Genomic DNA, 21,231 nt, shown 5'->3' with positions numbered 1-21,231 from the left:
CGGTTTAATGAAAAAGCTGTTGGCAGCGCCTTCAGCTGCTTATTGTACCGTGATTGTTTAATCAAGGGGAAACAAAAAATAAGAGCGATCACTCCGCCGAGTGTCTCGAAAGAGCTTTTAACAGTGCACACTGTAATCGTGTGTCCTCTAGCAATGACATTCAAAGCAGCACACAACTCGGATAACACGTCTCGTTAACCAAGAAGTGGGTTATTTTGCTACTATTAACAGCAATAAAAGGAGAGTAAAATAACCAGGTCGAACAAGTCATTGCAAGGGAAAGGCAGGTTAACGCTTTGGAATGTAGCCTTCATCAGAATTGGGAACTCCCACACAAACCAGTGGGAATTGGGGTATGGTGGAGCCTTCGACAAGACTGAGCAAGGCAAGATGGGACCCTTCATTTCGATGGGAACCACAGTGTCACAGCTGCTCGATAAGACTGGCCGACACAAACTGCTGGAGAGGGGCTTTTATCTGGGGCTTTAACGGGTCTTTTCACGGATGCTGATGGACCTGCTGTGTCTTTCCAGCACTTCCTGTTTTTATTTCCGATTGCCAGTGTTTTTTTGTCACTTTGTCTAAAGCAGATCATTTATTGTTCAATATATTCTTTAGTTTTCATTTTGTGTGTGTGTGTGTGTGTGTGGTGGGACGGTGTGTAATACATTAGTCCTATTGTAGCATTGGCACTACACTCTCAATTCTGCTTTCACAATTGATGTGTCACAATGGAATCGTGATATTTTTCACTTTCTGTTTCTGGATCAGAGTTTGTCACGGAGAAAACACTTTTTTATTGGCAAAGAACAACTTGTATAAACATTCAACTGAAATCTCTGCTTCCCCCCCCCCCCCCCCAAAAAAAACCCCCACAATGTTGGCAATGTATAAAGGTTGAAGTTCCGGGTGAGAGCTGCTCTACCGGACATTGTTTTGCTCAGCACCTGTAAGGAGACGAGACAGGTTAAAGTTTACGGTGTAGACCCTTCATCAGAAATCTTTCCAGTTGCTAGTGCTTGATGTCATGGGAATAAATGTTAAGAGAGTTAAAAAGGTACCAGACAATTTTGACAGTTAATTCAGCTCATTTCCTTCACAGCTGAGCCCCGAGCTTGATCTGATGTCTAGAAAGAAAGAAAGAAAGACTTGCATTTCTATAGCGCCTTTCACAACCTCAGGACGTCCCAAAGCGCTTTACAGCCGATGAAGTATTTTTTGAAGTGTGGTCACTGTTGTAATGTAGGAAACGTAACAGCCAATTTGCGCACAGCAAACTCCCACAAACAGCAATGTGATAATGACCAGATAATCTGTTTTAGTGATGTTGATTGAGGGATAAATATTGGCCCCAGAACACGGGGAGAACTCCCCTGCTCTTCTTCGAAATTGTGGCCGTGGGATCTTTACATCCACCTGAGAGAGCAGACGGGGCCTCAGTTTAACGTCTCATCCGAAAGCCGGCACTGGGAGTGTCAGCCTGGATTATGTGCTCAAGTCTCTGAAGTGGGACTTGAACCCATGACCTTCTGACTCAGAGGCGAGAGCGCTGCCCACTGAGCCACAGCTGACGCAATTTCCAGCAGGCGTCCCTGGGAATCTGGCAGATTATTTATTCCCCTCTTATCGAGGAGTAGTGCGAGCAGTTCTACTGTTCAAAGGAGCACCCTGTCTGAGAAGGTGCGAATCCTCATAGTTCCTGGTGGTAAAAAATGGAGCAGTAATTCATACGTACTGCTGACAACTTATTTAAAAATAACATGATTTAAAGCTCTTGCTTACAAAAGCTGAAGCAGTGAGCCATCTCCTATACCAGGACATCATCTTTTGTCGCAGTGTGAGTGCTGTGTGGTCGACATTAATCTCTGCCTCCCTTCTTCAGCAACAGTATATGTGAGCCTATCATCATTGTTAATTGATGGCAGGGGGGTCATAGTGCAATGAAAATAGGCAATTGAGTGCGCTAGCTTAACTAAATAAAAGCAGTGGTAATAAAGATTTAAAAGTCACACTTGGAATGTGTGAGTCTTTTCAGTTTAAAGAAGGAGTTTCATACTACACAGTATTTACAGCACAGAAACAGGCCATTCGGCCCAACAAGTTCACATTTTTGATGAAAAATGTTAAGAACATAAGAATTCGGGCAGGAGTCGGCCATTCAGCCCTTCGAGCCTGCTCCGCCATTCAATAAGATCATGGCTGATCTTCGACCTCAACTTCACTTTCCTGCCCGATCCCCATATCCCTCGATTCCCCTGGAGTCCAAAAATCTATCGATCTCAGCCTTGAATATACTCAACGACTGAGCCTCCACAGCCCTCTGGGGTAGAGGATTCCAAAGATTCACCGCCCTCTGAGTGAAGAAATTCCTCCTCATCTCAGTTTTAAATGGCCAACCCCTTATCCTGAGACTATGCCCCCTAGTTCTAGACTCTCCAGCCAGGGGAAACAACCTCTCAGCCTCTACCCTGTCAATCCCCCTCATAATCTTGTATGTTTCAATGAGATCACCTCTCATTCTCCTAAACTCCAGAGAGTACAGGCCCATTCTACTCTGCTCTAATTCTTATGTTCTTAACATTTTTCATAACAAAAGGTCCTGATGCGAAATTTACGGCTTGGACCTGTTGGTCCGAATGGCCTATTTCTGTGCTGTAAATACTATGTCGTATGAAAATCTACTCAATGTTAACATTCTTTTCTTCCATTCCGACCACCTGTTGGTTTCTTGTGACGTATTCTCGCAGGGACAGGGTACTGAGTTTGGATGATCAGCCATGATCTCATTGAATGGCGGAGCAGGCTCGAGGGGCCGAATGGCCTACTCCTGCTCCTATCTTCTATGTTTCCGAAAACGTACAATTTAGGCGTCCAGGTGAAGGGCCAAGGCCGATTGGTTGATAAGAACAGGAAAGAAGACAAAGTAAATCTAGAGCTAGTGTCGTAAAACTTGGGTTTTAAAGGTAAAAGACGAGACTGAGGGAGTTGAGGAGTTGCACAGTTTGGAGGACTGGGAAAGAATGAGTTTGGGTAGGGGAAGGTGCGCGAACTGAAGAGGGAGTACTCTGCATCCTTTGTTTAACTTCAGCTCCCTCCCGTGGCCGGCCTGCCTCAGGATCCCTGCCAGCTCATTACTTCTGGTGATGGCATCGACGTTTACTGACTAAACAAAGACATTTTCGAAAGTAGAGCAAAACCATGTTAACTCTTAAAACGTAATTCAGTGTAACTGCTTGACATTTGGGAAGAGAATTTACTGGTGAGATTCCTCCTGCCTCCTTCAGCTCATTAAACCCACTATAGGAAACTTTAATGTCAGACACTAAAAGGTCCAGTTTCATGGCATTTGGTCACTTTGATTCAGTCTATTGCTGCAGGCTCGTGTACACAATGGCGGGACAACAACAGCAACTTATATTTACGTTCGATTGCTTCTGTTTTCTATTGGAATACCAGAATAAGAAGGGGAGAAAATGGACTGAGCCCCCCTAATAGCTCAGTGATTGAATGCACCCTCTAGTGTTGTGCTTACTGTTCTAGTTTAGGGCGGTGCTGGGTTATTTAATGGTGATATTTGTAATATGGTAATGTGCCTGTCATTGCCTGAGTGGCTGCAGTTTGGATAGCAATGTTTGTTCTGCATTGCTTACCTGGACTTAGTGCTTCTGTTACAACTGGGATAGTGGGCAGAGCAAAAACAAAACCCATTTAATTGGCTCCCCTGATTGTTGGTGAAGCTGTGCGTGTTTGAGCCGTACAGTTCAGAAGGCACCAGGTACCGGCGCCAGCCTGTGCCAAGTAATCTGAGCTCGGAGAGAGACGGGGAGGTACATTTGGCCTTGCTACCCCCGAGGTAAGGAGGAAAGGATCAGGTTAATGGTTTCTGCTCCTGATTTCAACAACAACAACTTGCATTTGTACAGCGCCTTTAACATAGTAAAACGTCCCAAGGCGCTGCACAGGAACGTTATCAAACAAAATTTGACATCAAGCCACATGAGATATTAGGGCAGGTAACCAAAAGCTTGGTCAAATAGGTAGGTTTTAAGGAGTGTCTTGGATAGAGAGAGGTTTAGGGAGGGAATTCCAGAGCTTGGGGCCCAGGCCGCTGAAATCCCGGCTGCCAATTGTGTAACAATTAAAATCGGGGATGCGCCAAAATTGGAGGAACGCAGAGATCACAGAGGATTGTGGGGCTGGAGGAGATTACAGAGATAGGGAGGGGCGAGGGGCCATGGAGGGATTTGGAAACGAGGATGAGAATTTTAAAATTGAGGCGTTGCCGGACCGGGAGTCAGTGTAGGTCAGCGAGCACAGGGGGTGATGGGTGAACGAGACTTGGTGCGATGGGAGGCCAGCCAGGTGTGCGTTGGAATAGTCAAGTCTAGAGATAACAAAGGCATGATTGAGGGTTTCAGCAGCAGATAGAAAGAAAGACTTGCATTTATATGGCGTCTTTCAGGACCTCGGGACATCCCAAAGCGCTTTACAGCCTATGATGAAGTACTTTTGAAGTGTAGTCACTGTTGTAATGTAGGAAATGTGGCAGCCAATTTGCACACAACAAGTTCCCACAAACAGCAATGTGATAATGACCAGATAATCAGTCTGGTGAACCTTCATTGCACTCCCTCTAAGGCAAGTATATCCTTCCTTAGGTAAGGAAAGCAAAACCGAGTTTGTATGAGTGCTGTTATTTGCATGTGGTTGCTACTGAAAACAATACGGATACCAGGGAGATCCATCCCTCGACTGTGCTGAGTTAGCTGATCCTGGCCAAAGCGGCTCTACAATTGGCCTCGCTGCCCCAACGTTAGGAGGGTCAAAAGTCAGCCAGGGTATCTATTCTAGACCATTGCATATTCTTCTCCCACCTCCCTATACACCCCCCACCCCCCCCATCCATCCTCTGGAAGTGTATGTACATGGTTGCTGAGCATTACAGGACTGGGCTTGGTGTGTTTGTGGATAGCTAGCTGCCGCTCGCTGTCCCATGTTTACACGTAAATAATGGGAGCGGTTCTGTACGGTGACCATCAGCTGTAGAACCATACCCCAGTGGGAGAATCATTGCCTTCAGGGCAGGAGAGAGAAAAACAAATGGATTATTCCGTAGACTGCGTATTACTGGGACAGGCTGGAGCCTTTAAATTAAAGGGGCAGCACTATCCCTCCTTAAAGGTGCTGTGGTAAAGACTCAGAGGGTGCAATTATGATCATTTGATGCTATCCAAGTCCTATGTGCAGTGGCATGATTTGTTTGATTATTGTAGTCACGTACGTCTGGTCTTGAATGTCGAGTCATCGAGAAAGGGAAGGAAAGGAATGTTGTTAACTCTGGGATTCTGCCGCTTTATTGCTTAGGTTTGTAATTCGAGTGACTCGCGACTGTGGATGCACCCGGCCGTGGTGTAACAGCCACAAATGTTTTACTAGTAAGCAATTGCTGTTTGTCTGCATTAACCCATCGACCCATCTTGAGTGGAAAGCTCTGTGCGACAGCGCCAAGTTTCAGATGGCCGTGAAGTTGTCTCGGCATGTCGCCTTTTAGTGGGTGCAGTGGGTTTTAGTCAGGGCAGAAATATTTTGGTTTTGAAGTCTTGTGCCGTGTGTTTAAGCTCCTTTTGAAAGAGCTCTTCTGTTGGATTTCACATGGGTTAATGCTTCATAGCAAGTCCGTATAGAAAGAACCTGCATTTATATAGCGCCTTTCACAACCCAAAACACTTTACAGCTAATGAAGTACTTTTGAAGTGTTGTAATGTAGCAACCAAATTGCACACAGCAAGTTCCCACAAACAGCAATATGACAATGACCAGATAATCTATTTTTTAGTGATGTTGGTTGAGGGATAAATATTGGCTGGGAAACTGGGGAGAAGTCCCCTGCTCCTCCTCTTCAAATAGTGCCATGGGATCTTTTACGTCCACCTGAGAGGGCAGATCTTGGTTTAACGTCTCATCTGAAAGACGGCACCTCCGACAGTGCAGCACTCCCCTCAGTCGTACACTGAAGTGTCAGCCTGGATTATGTGCTCAAGTCTTGAACTACACAACCTGACGCCATTATCCTTTTAACGGTTTTGCTAATATGGCTGGTGTTTGAGGGGACTGGGTGCAGAGTGGATCACCAGCCAGCACACACTATCCAGCTGATGCCTCTGGGCTCTGGCTTCAGTTTCAGCTCAGATTAATGTGATGAAAGCCTAATCTGTCTGCTGGCGGTACGGGCATGCTTGATGTGAGTTTGGACAGGTTCCTAATGGGTATGGACCCACAGCACAAAACTACCCTTAGTTTGGCACCAACTGACACTATGCTGGCTCTCTGTCAGGGAGGGAATAGGTTGGCTGGAAAATACTGATCAATAGGGGATCCTGTTTTAAAGAAAGAAAGACTTGCATCTATACAGCACCTTTCATGACCACTGGACATCCCATATTGCTTTACAGCCAATGAAGTACTTTGTGAAGTGTAGTCACTGTTGTAATGTAGGAAACGTGGCAACCAATTTGCGCACAGCAAGCTCCCGCAAACAGCAATGTGATGATGACCAGATCATCTGTTTTAGTGCTGTTGATTGAAGGATAAATATTGGCCAGGACTCCGGGGAGAACTCCCCTGCTCTTCTTCAAAATATTGGCCATGGGATCTTTTACATCCACCTGAGAGAGCAGACGGGGGCCTTGGTTTAACGTCTCATCCGAAAAACGGCAGCACTCCCTCAGTACTGCACTAGGAGTGACAGCCTAGATTTTTGTTCTCCTGTCTCATTGAGTGGGACTTGAACCCACGACCTTCTGACTCGAGGCGAGAATGCTACCCACTGAGCCACGGCTGGCACTAAGGGTTCGTGTTGCTGTCCAGTGACCCATCATGCAAACTGCATGTGTGAGGATGGTGTTGAGAAAACACAGATCAAGGCGATATAACACAAATTTCACCCGCGCATCGTTAAACATTACTGAAATCCTTGTGGCGACACTGCCAGTGAAACTCTGTCGCCCTGTGTTAGGGTACGGGTTTGTGCCCGTGACTCCTCCACTCCGTGCTGAGTTCCAGATCGCAGCTATACTGCTGATGATGGGGTGGGGTTGGAGGCTAGAACTAATTGTAGGGGAACCTCCTCGCGCTGTCTTGCACCTTCCAGTGGGCGGTTACAAAATAGCCCGAGCCCTTCCAATGGCTTGGTGTATAAATGCACTTCCAAAAAGTAGTACTGCGACACAGACCATAAGGTCTAGTGTTCGACCTCTGATCTGTGCTGAATTTGCTGATCTCGTGTCACCACCCACCCCCGCCCCCCCCCACCCCCCCCCCCCGGCCCACCCCAAGAAAAAGAGAGGTGGAGAAAATTGAATAATGTATTTATTTTGTTTCAAGTCCAGTCACAAAATGCAACACGGGAGAAATTGTAATGCTCGGAGAAGACGATCTCGTAAAGTTTCATTCTTCAGTGAATTGTCCCACTTGGACTGGCTGGTCCGTTCTTGAATGAAAGTCCCTCAAACCTTTGGCATTGAAGGAGGAGGCGATATTAAAATCCGTGTAAAACAGCTGGAATATAATTTATCAGTGACTGCTGTTAAAATAATTAATCTTCAGTTCCCAATTTTGTTTGCTTTCGACTGCAGATCGCTACTGTCAGGACGAAGAGGAGTTTTAAAGAAGTGGGAGGAGACTTTGCACAGGGACGTTTCTAGTGAGACACCACCTGTGCAAGCCTGAAGTAGTTGTTGTGCTGGTAACACTCGAGACCTGGACTGTGCCCCAAAGGCAAATCATAAAACTCAGCAAGATTGTTGGAATAGCGATGATACCGAGGCTGGAATTAGTACTATGGGATGTTTAGTTATCTCTCTCTCTCTTGCTCTCTCTTTCTAAACTATGACTAATATCCGTGATGAAAGGTCAACCAGGTTGTCATGACAACCCCCACCTCTCTCGAGGTGGATCACTCGGCTCCTAAATTCTTTGTTGGATGCGAGGAGGATGAAACTGACGACCTGGAATCAAACATGAAGGCAGACGACCTGGACCTTTACGATGATGAAAATGATTCGGACTCGGTAAGGAATTGCATTACCTTTTTAAAAAAAAAAACTTTGGCTTTGAACCTTTTCAGTTGGCGTTCAAATAAAAACCAATTGCCTAGCCCCGTTAAAGCAATAAAATGATCTACGTTTCACTTTATTTAATTGGGGGGGATAAAAAGGCTTTAGCAGAATGAACAAAGCGGTTTTGCATCGGAAGTAATACTACTTGAAACGGTTGGTATGATTTTATTTAATGGGTTGTACCTGACAGAAAGGCGAGAGAGTTTTGTGTTGTTCTGTGTTTTGGTCTTTATGTCGTGGAAGGAAATGATTTTTTTTCCTGCAGTTGTTAACCTTTGATGTTGATACAAAGTTAACTCAACAAACTACTTCCAAAAGATGCTGTTATTAAAGGTTAGGTGCGCTGTTTTAGGGAGGGATTCTTGCTGCTTTTGAATAACTGAACGCCACTTTCATCATTATCATTGAAAGAAAGACTTGCATTTCTATAGCGCCTTTCACAACCTCAGGACATCTCAAAGCGCTTTCCAGCCAATGAAGCACTTTTTGAAGTGTAGTCACTGTTGTAATGTGGGAAACGCGGCAGCCAATTTGCGCACAGCAAGCTCCCACAAACAGCAATGTGATAATGACCAGATAATCTGTTTTTTAGTGATGTTGGTTGAGGGATAAATATTGGCCCCAGGACACCGGGGAGAACTCCCCTGCTCTTCTTCAAAATAGTGGCTGTGGGATCTTTTACATCCACCTGAGAGAGCAGACGGGGCCTCGGTTTAACGTCTCATCCGAAAGACGGCACCTCTGACAATGCCATACTCCCTCAGTGCTGCACTGGGAGTGTCAGCCTGGATTTTTGTGCTCAAGTCTCTGGAGTGGGACTTGAACCCACAACCTTCTGACTCGGAGGCGAGAGAGGGTGCTGCCCACTGAGCCACGAGCTGAAATTGCATTGTATGTGTCTTTGAAGTGCTTTTTTTTCCTCTTCCCTCCTCTCCTGAAGGAGTTGATTCCTTGCCCGGGTATAGTTTTATGGATGCTGCAGCCCTCTGTCACCTGGTGCATTCCCCATCCGTGAGTTTAGATGGTGAATGTTGGCAGGCTATTTGATCATGTAGACCATCGCGCTTGAATCTGATCCTGTTCTCGCCCAGAGCTGTAGTTCAGTTCCACATGCACTGGCGACTTACCCTGTCACCCTCCCAAATGGCCATTCTTCATGCCTAAGCTCTACAACTACTGTTTGACTGTGGTGGCCATCACAGCTGAGCGTAATTTGTCCTTGCTCCATATCCACACACTTCGCAGCAGGGGTTAACGGATCGCAATGAGGAGTGGGAGCCCTGGATGCTTTCCCCCTCCCCTTAATTGGGGGAGACACAAAGGCAAATCGTGGAGGTCACCAAACTGGCTGAGATCGGGTAACTCGCCCTGGACAGAGATGGAATCGGGGGACTTGCTGTTTATGTTTGAAAGGACTTCATTAATGATTTTGATAAGTTGGTGTACACATAACTGTTTTTTGTTCTATTTTCAACCGTTGCCTCATGCAGATCTATAGCTACATTTAGTATACTGTGAATTTAAAAAGAAAAGAAAGACTTGCATTTATATAGGCGCCTTTCACGACCACCGGACGTCCCGAAGCGCTTTACAGCCAATGAAGTACTCTGTAGTCACTGCTGTAATGTAGGAAACTTACTGCACTTGTGCGTGCAGCACAGACTTGGAATTGAATGTGCCATTTCAGCGATCGCTCGTGTAAGAATGGATATTAAACTGCGTCTAAATTCATAACTTTTTAATAACGTGTGTTTATTTTATCCTATTGCCTCCCCTCCATCCCCAAGCTGCTGACTTATTGCGTGGTATGTTTCCCTTGGGTGGTGGGTGCTGTCCAGTACCTTGCCTAAGTAGCCGCTTTTCATCAGCAAGCCTAAAGCATATAGGGCAGAAATCGCAAGGCCCTGTTGCCGGTGCAGAGCCCTGCTAGACGTGCACATGAGGTGTAGAATCTGACAGCGGGGGGGGGGTCTCGCAATTTATGCGCTTGTGTGTCAGCAGGCTATTTGCTCGTGAGCAGGGATTACAGCTGCGTCCAGTCCTGGCCTTGCCTGATGCCCACACACAGGCACTGGAAGTGAGCAGCACTACGAGCCGCAGCTTATGTTGGTTCCTCCTCACTAGTCACTGAGGCCGACGGTCGCGCTTCCGTACCTTAGCTCAGCTAATTCTGCCCAGGCCAGGGTTCAAACCTGGGCTCGCTGATGCAGTTCTGTACCGGGTACTGTACTTACCAGCTGAGCTATTGACCTGTTTCGTAATGCTGCTGCAAGGAATACACTTTGATAGTCTTGTCCCGTGTAAATCTGTTGTTGCAAATGCCTTTTCCTACTTGTGTCGGCTGTGGCTCAGTGGGCAGCACTCTCGCCCCTGAGTCAGAAGGTTGTGGGTTCAAGTCCCACTCCAGAGATTCGAACACAAAAATCCAGGCTGACCCTCCAGTGCGGTGCTGAGGGAGCGCCGCACTGTCGGAGGTGCCGTCTTTCGGATAAGACGTTAAACCGAGGCCCCGTCTGCTCTCTCAGGTGGACGTAAAAGATCCCATGGCCACTATTTCGAAGAAGAGCAAGGGAGTTCATCCTGGCGAATATTTATCCCTCAACCAACATCACTAAAAAACAGATTATCTGGCCATTATCACATTGCTGTTTGTGGGAGCTTGCTGTGTGCAAATTGGTTGCTGCGTTTCGTTCATTACAACAGTGACTACACTTCAAAAAGTACTTAATTGGCTGTAAAGCGCATTGGGACGTCCTGAGGTCGTGAAAGGCGCTGTAGAAATGCAAGTCTTTTTACTTCTTACCCGTCCAACGTTTTTGTTGCACAACCATTTGCTTTTCCCGATCGCTATCTCTAGGGGTCTCTGATGCCCCATTTCCGGTGTGTTTTTTATCTCGGGGGGCGGGGGGGGGCAGGTGGTTTTTGAGGCTGTGCCTCCTGCTGTCTGCACTCTGGGACAAACCTATAATTTACTTCACTGGAGCAAAATGGCGATGAGGGTGAAGCTACAGGAGAGTCTTCATGTTAGCAGCAAAATTGATAGGTTTAAAACAAGCGAAATTTAATGAGAGTATTTTCTTCTACCAACCTTCTGACTCGGAGGCGAGAGTGCTACCCACAGAGCCACGGCCGACGCTAGTAGGAAAAGGCATTTGCAACAACAGATTTACACTGGACAAGACTATTAAAGTGTATTCCTTGTAGCAGCTTCACTTTGAACGAAAAGTTCCATCCCCCGAAATTTTCCTTCTCCACCCCCACCGCCTCTCCCCATCCCACCTTTCTCTTCAGTGGGACAGTTTACATTTTTTGAAGTTAATATCCTTTTAATAATATTTTTAAAAAAATTGGTGACTTGAACTTTGGTAAGACACAGACATGAACAGTAATTATTTGGGGGAGGCGGGGTGGGAGGGAGACGTGCCTTTGCCCGTGGACCCTTACCCCAGCAATATTCGCTGCCAGTTAGGAGAGGAAGGGGAGGGGAATAACTCTGATAAAGACCATACACACTGCAAGCTGCCAGCTTTTGTTCAACAAAATGCTTGTGCCATAGGTTACAGTAACAATACATCATAGGAATTGCTAGACAAAAAAAGACCAGGGTCCATCTAGTTCGCCCTCTGCCATCCTGGTAGTCACTTGATACAACGATAATGGATCAATCAATCTCGATCAATGAGTCTACAACAGACCAAGACACGAGGCGAGGAAAACCCCCAGTGGTGGAGAGCTTTAGGAACCAGAGGTCCAAAGTCACCGGTTCCTCCCGAGCACGCTGCACTCACCGAATACTCGTGCTGTATCCCAAAATGTCACTTTCTGAAAGAAAACGATCTAATTTTCATTGTAATGAATCAATACTAACTGCTTCTCCCAAGGGAGCCTGTTCCATAGATTTGGCCACTCGCTCACTGAAATATTGTTTCCAGAGATTAGTTTTGAATTTACCTCCTCTTCAAGCGCGGGCCATGTCCTCTGGTTCCACTGTTCTGGACAGGATGAGACAGCTGGTCATGGTCGACATTATTCTGACACATATGACTTTTAAAACATCTTTGCCCTGATAGCAGACACATGGTTGTTGTGCAGGCCCCACACCTGAACGTAAATGCCCCCAATCTTAACAGTTGACAGTAGCGACTCCAATTTCTGTTCGTGGTTCCTCAGCTTTGAAATGTTGGCCCATCCTGAAATAACATTGCGCAGTTTTAAAACATCGCTACATGCTTAATAAATTCTGAGAATGAAGGGACTTGGCTATTAGCATTTGCTTTATCTTTTGGTGGTAATAAGCTGAACAGAATAGAGAGAAATGGACTTTGTATATTTTCCCCCCCCCAACTTCTGAACATGGCCTTTTGTGTCATGTGAGTGATCTGTTGTGTGACATCTCAAGATAGATCCTGTGTTCTTAGCATAAGGATCCTGATTTTTTTTGCTAAGATATAGATCTATTTAAGAAAAAGAATATTGGGAGAGAGCATGTGCTGCTAATATAGAGTGAAGGGCTGCTGTAAAGCAAGAATGGGACTTTTAAGCAGATGCAGAGGTTTGCTCAGCATCTGGACCGGACCAGGAAGTCAGCAGATTTCCCAAGTGCTGGTCCTGAAGCACGAACGTTTTTTTGGTGGAGGCTGCTGCTATTCCACTTATATTTTTAGTCTACAACTTTGCCAAGGAATTGCAGTATTATTGAAGGATATCAGTGCTGGGGTATGACGCAGCTTTCATTTTGGGAACTTTGTATCAACCTCGAGCAGTAATGGTAAGTATAATAAGGTTGAATGCAGAGGAGAGGCAGTAGAGTAAAGCTGCCCTGTTTTCTACCCAGACTATATCTGGAACAGATGCTCAGCAATGTTCACTGTGAGCGGCGCTTTGTTCTGTGCGGCCTGTTTCTATTAATGCGCGGTCCCTTTAAGTTTCTGCGCATGCGCGGTATTTACAATGTAAAAGCCGGCAAGCGGCCTGCGCGGGACCTTTCAGATCACTGCACGGCTGCTCAGAGACTAGTCAACTAACCCTTCAAAAAAGGAGCTGGATAGATATGTGATCAGGAGTAGCTGGCCCCTAGAACAAGTCATTGTTTTGCGATTTGGGCTCATGGCAAAAACATTTTATAAGTGAGCGAGTAACCCTGGATTAGAGAGTCTTGCAATAACCGAGACTGCCATTACTTACAAACGCGTCAGGCAAATAACTACTTGGTCACATGCAGTTCATAGGTGTATAATTTGCTTGGCTGTCAGTTTACATAATATCCTGAGTTGTCAGCTCTTGAGTGATTATTAACCAAACTTGCTTGCTTTGATTTTTGAGTTGTTCCCGTCAGTACTGTGGAACCTGAATATCGGGTACGGCACATTGTGACAAACATGGAGCATTTTTCCTGTGCTTTCTTATTTTTTTTTATCTTTCCTATGTCTCGGGGTGACCTGATAGAGGTTTTTAAGATTATGATAGGGTAGACGTAGAGAAGATGTTTCCATTTGCCAGGGAGGCCACAACTAGTGGTCCTAAATATGAGAGTCACTAATAAATCCAATAGGGAATTCAGGAGAAACTTCTTTACCCAGAGAGTGGTGAGAATGTGGAACTCGCTACCACAGGGAGTGGTTGAGGCAAATAACACTGATGCATTTAAGGGGAAGCTAGATAAACACATGAGGGAGAAGGGAACAGAGGGTTATGTTGATGGATTTAGATGAAGAGGGGTGGGAGGAGGCTCGTGTGGAGCACAAACACTGGCATGGATCTTGTTGGGCTGAATGGCCTGTTTCTGTGCTGTAAATATTATGTAATGTAATACTACGTAATTTTAAAACATCACGCTCAAAATTGAAGTTATGCATGGCTAGAAAGACAAAAAGATCTACAGTAACCCTTTGTAGGGACAGAAGTATCCCTAAATGTCCAGATATTTTGATGCCAAAGTTTGTTAGGAATGAAAGTACCTCTGGAAACGGACACTGTAGTCTAATCACGGAGGCTGCTCGTGTTCGGTCCAAAATAAGTCAATTGAGCTAATGGTTTTTGGAACATGCAAAATAGTCTGTTTATCGTTTGTGTAGATTATCCTTTCAGTAGACTAACTCAGTGTTACATGGTATAAAGATCCTGCAGATTTCATTTGTCAGTCATCGGCCCAGATTTTGCGGTGGGTAATGACGGCGAAACTGTCGGCGTTCGCCATCATTACCCCTCTGAAACTGACAGCGACTTCAGGGTTTAGTGCATGCGTAGATAAACGTGGAAATCCTGAAGTTGCGGTCAGTCAGTCACTGCTCCGCCACAGGTTGCGCTATGGAACTGCCCATAGCCAGCAATCAGTTGAAATCGGATATAAGGGCGTAAACTTCCTCTATTACGCTGGAATATCGCTGTTAAACCCCCTGAAAAAGTTGAGCCTTATTGAAAGAAGTGTAACTTTTTTTAATGGCGTATTGACTGCTGAACAACCTCTCTGGTCCTGAAAAATTAATTTTATATTTGTGGAATGTCAAATTTCTCCATTTACATGATTAAGAATTATTATATATATTAAAAAAAATGTTTTTAAAGTTTGTTTGATGTTTCAGCTTCTACCGTAATCCTATGTTTATGTCCCAGCTTGATGAGATCACTGTTGCTGGACGCTGGAGATTCACTTGATTTGGCGCAAGATTCAAACGAAGGTCCGGAATCGACGCCACAGAGATCGCTTGGTCTTTGTGGGCAGCTTTCTTCCAGGTCAGCGGCGAGCGCCATTGCTTCGCCGCTGACCGCAAATTCCGGGCCATTCAGTTTAGCTCTGGTCATTAGGCTCGGGGATGTAGTGCTGTTTGTTTGGGTATATGCCTGTGTCAAACCTACAAAGACTGCATTCTGTTGGTTCACTGAGGAGCCAGCCCTGCTGTCTGTTTTTGAAATGACTTGTTCGATTCCAAGTTTTGCGAGGCAGTTTTCAAAGAATCGTGTCTGACTAGTTTGTCTGTATAACTCTTCAGGAGCAGTGTTTTGACTGTCGCTTACAAACTGATTCAATATATCACGTGTAGTGTAGTGTAGTGCAGTATAAACCTGTTTCATCGGTTAATCTGTTGTGGCTGATAGTCTCCATCATCTGAAGTGCTGTGCGAACCCCATGAAATTGCTAAGTACTTACAGCAAAAGAGTTTGTTGTCTCTCTGCCTCCCCCCCCCCCCCCCCCCCCCCCCCCAAAGCATGCTAACCCACATTTCTTTGCACATTCGGTCACATTTGGATTCACGGGGAGAGAGTAGGGTACCTTTCTGTACCTGGCCCCAAGCCCACACTTCTGCTGTAGCAAGGCACAGCACACTAGCGAGAGAGTGAATGTAAACATCAGGCACATATTGTAACACAAGCAAATGTGTTTGGATACCTAGATAACTGTTGTGTCCTCTGCTGATGATATCGGAGAGAAATGATGCGCCTTAAATAGCTCGTTTTAATCTGCCAAGCTCAGCAAGTTACTTTTCATCTTCTGGGTTCCTTTAGTAAGCCAAAATACAAGGGACCATCATTGTGAAGGGCCAAAATGCACATCAGTCATTAACTTAAAAATATTATATTGGATTTTCAACATAATTAGGGATCCTATTCTCACCGACTGAGGTCTTTTGGTATTAAATAAGCTGAACTACTGGTAAACACGTGTGTGTGTGTCAGTGTGCGTGTGTTGGTGTGCGTCAGTGTGTGCATGTGTGTAAAAGTGTACATGCAATGTTCCCTTTAATTCTCTGGACCTCCCTCGCAGCCGGCTCGCTGGCTTTTCAACACGTAAAACCACGCACGTGCGGTATTTTGAATGGGCCGTGCACCCAAGAAAAAATTTAACGGCTGCATTGTGCACTAATTTAGCCCTGGCTTAGATTCTAACCATATGACTAAGTGACTTTCTTGATCATTCTTTATACTTGGGGTGTGTTGTCTTGTTCTCATTAAAATTTCCAGGTTTTTAAAAAATCTTTTTGACTAGAAATTAACCTAGTATTCCAGGTGTGGACAGACCGATGCACTGTAAAACCTTATCGTGACCTATGCAGGCTTGTGCCCTACCGGTCTGTGGAATATTCTATTAGCTTTTTCAATTGTGTCGTCCACTGAAGCATCGAGTCCACTATCACTTCCAGGCCCTTTCTAAGTTTCCCAAGAGTGACAGTACACCCTCGACCCTGAATGTCCAGACAATGTTGAGAAGTAATAAAGAAAATTAACTTAGCATCTCGTTGAAGTTTTAAGTCTTTTTGCATCCCAGGAATCCTAAATCGGGTATTCCAAACTGATGCCCGCACTTCACCAGCTGTCCGACCCCCCAGCAATCCCGTTCTGGAAGTCCCAGCATCTCCGGCCTGATGGTGCCTGTATCTCTTGGTGGCTGCTTTGAATTTGGGCTGGAGTTTTGAAAATGGTTCTCGGTGCTGTTCGGTAAATCCTGAACCAGAATGGCTGCTTCAGATATCTGCAAATCAATGGGAAGGTGCAATCAAATTTTCTATGAAAGAAAGAATTACATTTCTGTATACAGTAGTGCCTTTCACAATCTCCAAATGTCCCAATCACGACCTCGGGATGTCACAAAGTGCTTCTCGGCCAATGAAGCAATTGAAATGTAGCCACTGTTGGGCTGGGGTGCGTGAGTGACTTGTTTCTGTGTCCGAGTGCAGGCAATACTTCTACAAGGCATGGCCACCGTATGGCCTGTAGATATTTACCTGTCCTATTACCATCTCGTCTCACCTTGAATATCTCTTAATGTCTCTTCTTTCATCCCCTCCCCCATTTCCCGGCCCCCAAACTGCCTTTTGTTTCATTTCCTGCCTTTTCTCTCAGTTCTGACGAAGGGTTTCGACCCGAAACGTTGACTCTATTTCTCTCTCCACGGATGTTGCCTGGCCTGCTGAGTTTTTCCAGCATTTTCTGTTGTTATTTCGGATTTCCAGCATCCGCAGTATTTTGCTATCATATGACTTGTAGAGTTGCATTGTAGAAAAGATTAATTTTGTTTCACGTTACATTTAAATTATTCTTTTGATCATATAAGTTTTTCTCAATTTTAAAAATATTTTTGAATAAATAAAACCTTTTTTTAAACTTTTATTTTTCCCATGGACCCAAAAAGCAGATGACTATTTCACCGTGCCCCTATGGATGCGTTGCAAATAGTCAGTAGTCTCATTTCCCCAGTTGCCTTGATTCTCCTCAATGATTCCTCTCGGTTGTGTTTTATTTTTACATTATTGTGTCCCCTTTGTAGAATCTGCATGCATCGACAAGCCATAGAACAGTGTCTCGTAGGCTACAAGGCACCTGAAGATACAGTGAGGGGCACGGGTTGACTCTGCCAAAAGACTTTCTGTTCAGCATCTGAAACCTATACAGGAAACTCTGGTATCCGGCACGGACGGGACCGACCTGGTGCCGGTCCATCAACAATGCCGGATAACCGAACGCTATAGTTAAAAGATACGGAGCTCAGAGCTCCGTCTAAAGCAACAAACCCTGCTTCAAAACAATCGGCACAAGCTGCAAGTGTCTCTGTAGCTTAGCAACAGCTTCAGCTACACCCTTGCACAGCCACAAATGAGTAAAAAAAGTAACTAAAAGTAAAAAAAGTTACCTGAACCAACTCCTGAATTTTGCCGGTGGATAGAGCGTTCCGGTTATTTAGTGGCCGGTTAATCGAAAGTTTCCTGTAATTAGATTAGAAGAGGTAAAAGATGATGAATTGGAAGAAGATTTTGGCTTGCTGTGCAAAAGGGCACTGTTCAGGAAACGTGCAGCTCTTGTTCTCAATTTGCTGGAGACCAAGTGATATTTTTACAGGAGTAAAAAATACCAGTGCTATTGTCGGGGCATTTATCATCTGTGACCTTTTTTAAAAAAAAAAAAAAAAAAAAAAAAATGATGCATCATTTGCATCAAGTCAGTCTTCTAATGGGGGAAGGGAACACTTTTCAGTGTACCTCCTGTGATATTTCCCTCCCCCACTCACCGCCTCTTGTTTCTTGGGAAATAATTTTCGACTAAATAATCTGTTATAGGTCATAGTTATACAGCACAGAAAGAGGCCCTTCAGCCCATCGCGCCCGCGCCGGCCATCAAGCCCTGTCTAATCTAATCCCATTTTCCAGCATTTGGTCCGTAGCCTTGTAAGCTATGGCATTTCAAGTGCTCATCCAAATGCTTCTTGAATGTTGTGAGGGTTCCTGCCTCTACCACCCTTTCAGGCAGTGAGTTCCAGATTCCAACCACCCTCTGGGTGAAAAAGTTTTTCCTCAAATCCCCTCTAAACCTCCTGCCCCTTACCTTGAAACTATGCCCCCTGGTTACTGATCCCTCTACTAAGGGGAAAAGTTCCTTTCTATCTACCCTATCTATGCCCCTCATAAATTTGTACACTTCAATCAGGTCCCCCCTCAGCCTTCTCTGCTCCAAGGAAAACAACCCCAGCCTGTCCAGTCTTTCTTCATAGCTGAAACGCTCCAGCCCAGGTAACATCTTGGTGAATCTCCTCTGCACCCTCTCCAAAGCAATCACATCCTTTCTATAGTGTGGCGACCAGAACTGCACACAGTACTCCAGCTGTGGCCTAACCAGCATTTTGTACAGCTCCATCATAACCTCCTTGCTCTTGCCTTCATTAGCCGAGGCATAGAATATAAGTATCCCATATGCCTTTTTAACCACCTTATCCACCTGTTCTGCTGCCTTCAGGGATCTATGTACATGTACACCAAGGTCCCTCTGACCCTCTGTCTTTCCTCGGGTCCGACCATTCATTGTGTATTCCCTTGCCTTGTTAGTCCCTCCAAAATGCATCACCTCACACTTTTCAGGGTTAAATTCCATTTGCCACTGTTCCGCCCATCTGACCAACCCATCGATATTGCCTCCGCCAGCAGATGGTCACTTCATACAAACAACTGCGCTCTGCTGAGACCACCTCTGTGCCGTGTCCACTCCAAGTGTCGACTGATCTCGGTCCGAATGTTCCCGTTTACTGGTTTTCTCCTTGTCTTACTGTCACTGTTTATTTAATGTAATATTCCTGATGAACCGTTTCAACAACAACTTGCATTTATATAGCGCCTTTAACGTAGTAAAACGTCCCAAGGCGCTTCACAGGAGCGTTACCAGACATAATTTGACACCGAGCCACAATAAGGATAAATTAGGGCAAGTGACCAAAAGCTTGGTCAAAGAGGTAGGTTTTCAGGAACATCTTAAAGGAGGAGAGGTTTAGGGAGGGAATTCCAGAGCTTGGGGCCTTGGCAGCTGAAGGAGTACTTTAGAATGAAGTACTTTTGAAGCGTAGTCACTGTTGTAATGAGTAAAATATAGCAGTGTTATTGTCGGAGCATTTATTATCTCTGGGGCGGGGGGGGGGCAGTGGGGCTAAAGAAACGTCGTTGTTCCATGTCTATCTCACTTCTTCGCTCACTAGTTTGTCTTGTTGTGCTATTGTATTTCAAAGATTTTGCTGTTTCATTTTAATTTTAGTGGAAAAGTCGGTGTGAATAAAAAATGGGATTTACTGTTTTGTACTTGCACTGAATCTTCTGCTAAAATTATTATACGGAGGAATATCTCCTCACTGACTTCCCTACTCTTTTCTTTGTCATTTTTGTTCTTTTGTCATTATACCTTTTTTATTTTTCAATTCAGATTTTACTTTCTCTTTCTTTTTCATTTCTGTAGTCAATACTTTAATGAAAACTTTTCTTTCTCTATTTTTGCTCCTTTGTGCTATTTTCACCTTTTTTCCCCGTTTGTCCTTCCCTCCTTCATTTCCATTGCTTCCTCACCTTGTGAACTCTCATCCACACTTGTTCCAGTAAATGCCAGTAGTACAGCCTTCTCTAGTAGACATGAGCTTGCGCTAGTGATCTGTAGCAAACTTTGTCAGCAGATTCACACATGCACAGTTGGGCTTGTAGATCTGGGTGGGTAATGGCTCCGCTCAGTATTGCAATTTCCATACTGCCATCGCTATGCCAGACATCAGATTCTGAGCAATGAATCGTGTTTGTCCAGACCGGTGCAGATTAGTAGCATTCTACTGTAAAGGTGTTATTTAGCCTGAGTGGTAGCGAGAGTTGTAGGTTTGCAGGTTTTTCTTTATTTTTCTCAAGTTTGAAAGATACATTGGGCAGGATTTTCATTGGGCCGTGGAGTCGGGATTGGAGGCGTGTGGGGGGGTTAAAATCCTGAAATCAGGGGTCCCGCCCCAAACCCACCTCCATGCCAGTTTCAAAGGAGGCGGGTACCCGCCCCGCACTGGGACCCGCCTACCTGAGGCAGGAAGGGATTAGTGCCAATTAACTGCCTGTTAACAGGTAGTTTTTAGCCTAATCCCTATTTTTAATGCTGAAGTGTGGATTCTCGACGGCTCCAAACCACGCCAAGTTAGAGGAGGCGGTCCGTCGGGTTGAAGGACTTGGAGGGTTCGAGATGTCGGTGTTCAGGTGAGTGATGTGTGCATGAGTGCAAAGGTAAGTGTGTTTGGTGTGTCTAAAGTGTTTAAAGAAGTTTAAATTACCTTTTCTTACCTTTTCAGCCTTCCTTCCTTTAGGTCTCGGGAGTCCCTCATCTCACCGGCACAGAAAGCAGAATGGCTGCGAACTGTCAAAAGTGACAGCCTTCAGCTTTCTGTGCAGGAGAGATTTCTAACTGAGTCTGTGGAGAAGGACTCAGGGTAGAAGTAAGACTGTCAGTGTTTGACAGCTTCAAACAGCTATGAAACGCTGATATTTCATCTGTCAAAACCTCTTGACATGAAATGTCAGTCTGTGACGTCGCCTGTTGCCGGGTGGCCCTTAATTGGCCTGCTGAGCCCGCTGGGCGGGCTCAACAAGGTCAATCAAGTTAAAATTGCGTGGATTGGCCACATCACGATGGAGGCGGGACTACAACCCCGAAAGTTGTAGTCCCGCCTCCTACCCGACTCCTGAATGAAAATCCAGCCCATTGAATTCGTAAAGTGAAGCCAGCCAATATCATGCCATTGTTCTGACTCAATTCTGAAGATGCAAAGAAGGAATGAATCTGCATTTACAGAGGACCTCGGTGCCTCCCCAGGCCATCCTGAAGTGTTTTACAACCAATC

General features: G+C 45.2%; 1 protein-coding gene across 12 annotated transcripts in view; it reads left to right on the top strand.

Moving 5' to 3' along the window:
* ppip5k1a (diphosphoinositol pentakisphosphate kinase 1a) overlaps positions 1-21,231 on the top strand; it is a 154,055-nt gene that overhangs the window by 7,516 nt on the left and 125,308 nt on the right. For 11 of the 12 annotated variants that reach the window (XR_015074381.1, XM_085972417.1, XM_085972406.1 and 8 more), the window contains exon 2: positions 7,635-8,069. The exons of the other annotated variant lie outside the window; for it this stretch is intronic. Coding sequence is in view for 10 of the 11 variants with exons in the window: in XM_085972417.1 (XP_085828543.1) it covers positions 7,926-8,069 (144 nt within the window). In the remaining variant the exon portion in view is untranslated. The remainder of the gene's footprint in view (positions 1-7,634; positions 8,070-21,231) is intronic. 12 annotated transcript variants of the gene reach the window in all.

Source organism: Somniosus microcephalus, chromosome 32, assembly GCF_052327205.1.
Source record: "Somniosus microcephalus isolate GS21.2 chromosome 32, FLI_Smic_1.0, whole genome shotgun sequence".
Classification (NCBI taxonomy): Eukaryota; Metazoa; Chordata; class Chondrichthyes; order Squaliformes; family Somniosidae; genus Somniosus; species Somniosus microcephalus.
This window is presented reverse-complemented; position numbering and strand designations above follow the sequence as displayed.